At 37.5% G+C, this 4,598-nt stretch overlaps 1 protein-coding gene across 2 annotated transcripts; it reads right to left on the reverse strand.

Annotated features, from left to right (window-relative positions):
* Positions 1-1,101: 1,101 nt before the first annotated feature.
* On the reverse strand, positions 1,102-4,123 carry LOC137942733 (uncharacterized). 2 transcript variants are annotated; one of them, XM_068788470.1, is made up of 3 exons: positions 3,933-4,123; positions 2,197-2,565; positions 1,102-2,111 (listed from the first exon to the last, which is right to left on the reverse strand). In XM_068788470.1, the coding sequence occupies exons 2-3, from the start codon at positions 2,563-2,565 to the stop codon at positions 1,449-1,451; spliced, it is 1,032 nt and encodes a 343-aa protein (XP_068644571.1). In that variant the 5' UTR covers positions 3,933-4,123; the 3' UTR covers positions 1,102-1,448. The 2 variants fall into 2 exon arrangements, with proteins under 2 accessions (XP_068644571.1, XP_068644572.1); XM_068788471.1 differs by having other exon boundaries at positions 2,197-2,595.
* Between the last annotated feature and the right edge of the window lie 475 nt (positions 4,124-4,598).

A 4,598-nucleotide genomic window follows, 5' to 3' on the forward strand; every position in this document is an offset into this window, starting at 1 on the left:
TAGTGCAACACCGAGCCATGGTTTGAAGGTTGGTTAATAATATTAAAATTTTATTACATTAATATTATCCATATTAATAACTATTACAACCAATTATTAAAGATTCTTCAACCTATATTATCCCAATTTTGCCAAAATAAATTGAATTAATGAAACATAGTAATTATTGAAAATTTAAAAGAACGATAAAAAATCATGAACAGTACAGGAATCTAATCAACCTCCCAAGTACATTTGTGATCTAAACGATGACCTCATCTATGGTTAGTCTAGCTGCATAATCCATTATTCTACAAAGAAACAAGTCAAGTAGTTGGCTCAAGACAGAATTACCACTCGTCCAATTCCACATTTGATCTCCAAAATAACTCCTCTTTTTGTATAGTTCATTTCTATTACTTCTTATATTTTTAATTTGTAGCGAAGTACAATGTTCACGAATCATGATATTTATGTACTTCTATTTTTTGACAGTTGTTATCTTTTGAGTTATGTATTTTATTTTATTTATCACATACAATCGCATTAAATGTGGGATAAATGATCATCCAACATAGTGGACCCCCCTTCTAGCCGTTCCACCTTTGATTCGGCAATAGATCTTCATTATTGACATTAAGAATTTCGTACATTCATTTCATAAACTATAAATCACAAGGCTAAGCAAACCCTACATCCAAATCAGTTCAGTCCAGCATTTGTTATTTTGAGCGGAAAAAATGAAGGGTCAGAGTCCGTTTTAAATATACTGAACCAAATCAGTTCAGTCCAGCATTTGTTATTTTGATCAATTAAACCAGAACCAGAACCCATGGGTCCTTTATCAAAACTGACCCCATTATTAATTTGTCAATTGTAAGGTGAATAAACCCGTTCCTGACCCATTTATAACACAGCCCTTTGTGACACAGGTTAAGTTTGGGTCATTCAAGTGGGCCAAGTTTTTAGGTCGGGTCAAAATTTGCCACTCTTATGTGAGCACCTGTGTTGGATCAACTCGTTTTTTTTTGCTAGAACTTTCTTCTTTTAAAGAGTTTCAATGAATTACTAAAATAGAAAAAGAGAGCCTAGAAGGATTATGCCTGGGAACACAACCTTCCAGGTCATCATGCATATAATGCACTTTGTTTAGCAAGAAAAACTTCCAGGACCATTGTACTTTTGCTCTCACCAATGAGAATGAAGTTCTGATTCCATACCTCCTTTCCATCAAAATAGATAACTTCAATACTTTAATTTCTGATTCCAGAAACGAAGTTATATTTCTCTGACAAACTTCATCTTCACCGAAATCCAAATGCTGCCATACAGTTCCCTAGTACTCAATGCTGACCTCCCAGTGCAAATCCAATATGAAAAAGACTGGGGGCCCTTGATTCAAGGAACAGTTCAATTCTGTACAAGCCTGTCAGTTCCTTAATTTAGACACCTTATACTATCATTTATATTCAGATATCCTTGGCAGTCCAAGCCTGCAATTGCCTACTATTACTGAGCATCCATTCTAACCATTCTCGTCGCTCCTCAGGATCTAGCTTCAAGAAGGTCTCCCTCCTCTCTTTTTTTGATAGAAGCTCCATCCCTCCAAATTTGAGCAGGCTGTCCAGTCTGGGGATCTCAAGTAATGCTTCATACCAACCATGTGTTGAATGATTGTGTTCCTTTTTGTCCACTTTTTGCTCTCTCTCCTCCCTTGTGTTTTCAATCCTTTCTTGCAGCTTGGTCATCGATTCAATTGCCTCCGTGAGCTTGGTCATTGACTCAATTGCCTCTGAGAGCTTGTTCATGGCAGCAGCCAATGCATCAGCTGTTTCAGCATGAAGTCTAGGCCTCTGACAAGGTCCACTTGGAGAAGAGGCCATGCATCGCCGTTTGGTTTGATCAGGTCTTTGTTGTGGGCTTCCACAACCGCCTGACGATTCAGCAATCTGGTCCATTTCTATATCAACTCCAACAGCTTGATTACATTCTACCAGCTGCATGTCATCAGCATTGTGATTGCGTGCTGTCTGACGAGGACTCCAAGAGCCAATTGAGCTACCTATGACAATTGCAAGCTGATCATAGTTCGGACATGCTTTATTCCTGTATGGTCTTGCAGCCTCATTTTCCTACAATCACCACCTTAACAATGTAAATATGCACTGAACAAAAATTCTGCAAGCCAGTGAGTGTTTCTAGATTCTAGTTACTGACCTTGACGTAAGCATCCCAAACTGTGGCATCAGCTGTCACAAGTTTCCTACTGTCATCCCATGCAAAACCTTTATGGTTGCGCAAAGTGGTAACAGCAGCATAGGACTTCCTCCATGTTTTCATTCGAGCAATCACATTATCCACAGTGATTTTGGTCCCCTTCAATGCATTAAACCTGGGAATCACATCCTCCCAGACATCTTCCCTCCATTTGCCATCAGGAGTCTTGCTTCCCCGCTGAACATGCTCCACCAACATCTCCAACATAGCCTCATCGTCTGATGGACTCCACACAAATTTTTTTTTCCTGTGTCTCTCACAACTTTGTCCATCTCGTGCAGGTTCTTTCCCTTTATTTCCTCCAGCCATCTTGAAACAAAAGCAACGTTGTTCTTTCCCCTTAAATATGCAAAGCAACGTTGAAACAAAAGGAGAAAATACACTAAATGATATGGTACAAGATCCACATAAAGCCCCTAATTTGCATTGACTATATGCAGTTCTGCTAACAAGAAAAGAAACTAAAATCAACCATAGAAACAGAGTAAAAAGCTTGAATCACTCTCCGACCAAGCTAAAGAAAATGGTTTCTTGATAACCTCTTTGAAAAGGTTAATAAGATTTTTAACCTCATAATAAGTAGTTGAAAGTTGAAATAATATCTGAAAAAACAGCCACCCCTGCAACTTTCAGCAGTTTTATAAAATATGTCTAAATGATAGAGGAAGGGAGAAAACCAATAGGTTTTATTATCACCAAACAAGTACATAAACCCTTGAAAATCCGTGTTCCTTATGTGACAGTAACCACTAACAGAGTCTCAGGTCTTTAACTAAGCAAATGTACAGAAACAGAGCATGGTTAAAAAGTAAAACTGCCCCTTAAGTTAGTTTTCTTGTACGCAGATCAGACTCCAAAAATTAAGCCGGAATTCCTAAGCAAACCATTATCAGTCACTTCAATCAATATATTTTCAGATCCAGGGAACACAGATAAATAGAACATGGATTCCTGACTCATCCTAGCCTTGAAAATGCTGAGATTTCTTCAGGTTTTGAAGTGCCATAGGTCTATGGAGACCGCCCATGCTTAATTGATGAAATTCGAGAGCTACTAAATCTAAGCTCACACTAAAACAAGATATATCATGACGAAACCCAATCAAGTATCACACAGCAAAAAAGCAAGTTAGCCAAACCAAATACAACAAGCCTTTCTAAGTGCCAATAGAACTATTAAAGAATAAGCGAATATAAAGGAGTAATCGGGCAAGCATATGATATACGAATAAAATAAAAACCCAGATAGTTCAAAGTAAAATGAATCAAGTGAAAATGTGAATAGCGGATTCACAGCTGAAAACTGAAAAATATACCGAACAAAACATAACCTACAATTGAATGAGATCATGGGACAATAAAACACTCAACAACAATCTAAGTTGATCTGCATCCAAGGTCGCGAGAAGTTGGACTTCAGCAAACAAAAATAAAGCGAGTACAGTAAATCGATTAGGTAATTTTCATGACTCCCAACATACAAATACTTCCTCAGGAATTTCTCGACAAGAATAGTCAGATGATCACTTAAACAACATCCAGTTTTCTGAGAATCCGCAAAAGCAGGGGAAAGAAAAGGAAAATTTTCCTCAAAGAGAAAAAAAAAATAGCAACTTAAGTGAGAAAACCGCGAAAATTTTCCGTTTAAAGGAATAACGCAAGGGATTAGAAATTCACCTCTTTTGCAGGTATCGAATCTTGCTGCAGCGAAAGCGGCAAATATGAGAGCTGAGATCTCTTTAACGATGGGGTTGCCGGTGGTGGCGACGGCGGTGGCGACGGGTTTTGTTTTCCAACGAGGGTTTCAAGCAAGAAAGTAGTTTCCAACCATTCTTGAATTTTTTGTTTCTTTTTTTCGCGAAGAAACTACTTTCCCGAAGCTGAACCTTTTTCACAAACAACGTGACAAATCAGATCGACGGCAGCTGACTCCGTCGAGACTTTTGTCTTTGATCCTTAACCGTCGATTAGCATATTTATTAATTGATGTTTATTCTCTTCTCAATTACTTAGTAATTGATTTCGACTCTATTCCCTTCTGCAATTCCAAGGCCCATTACTTTTTGGGTAATTTTATCTTCTTATACACTGAATTTCGATCTAAATGCAATAACTCCAAAATCCATATATAGCTAAATTTTATACAAGGACCTCTCAATTTATCACCAATTTGGTTACATTATTTTAAATTTAAATATAAAATAAATAGAAAGAGGTGAATCTCAACCTCCATCATTTTTTGTTGTCTAGCAAAAACCCCTTGTTTAAGGAAAAAAATGGAATGCCCTAGAGTGCATAAAGTTGAGTTAAATGCTGAACTCGACCTGATCTAACCCAAAGTAT

This window comes from Aristolochia californica, unplaced genomic scaffold (assembly GCF_029961685.1).
Source record: "Aristolochia californica isolate CCGP_79_NKW_82.1479 unplaced genomic scaffold, dmAriCali1.0.hap1 SCAF_10, whole genome shotgun sequence".
Lineage (NCBI taxonomy): Eukaryota > Viridiplantae > Streptophyta > Magnoliopsida > Piperales > Aristolochiaceae > Aristolochia > Aristolochia californica.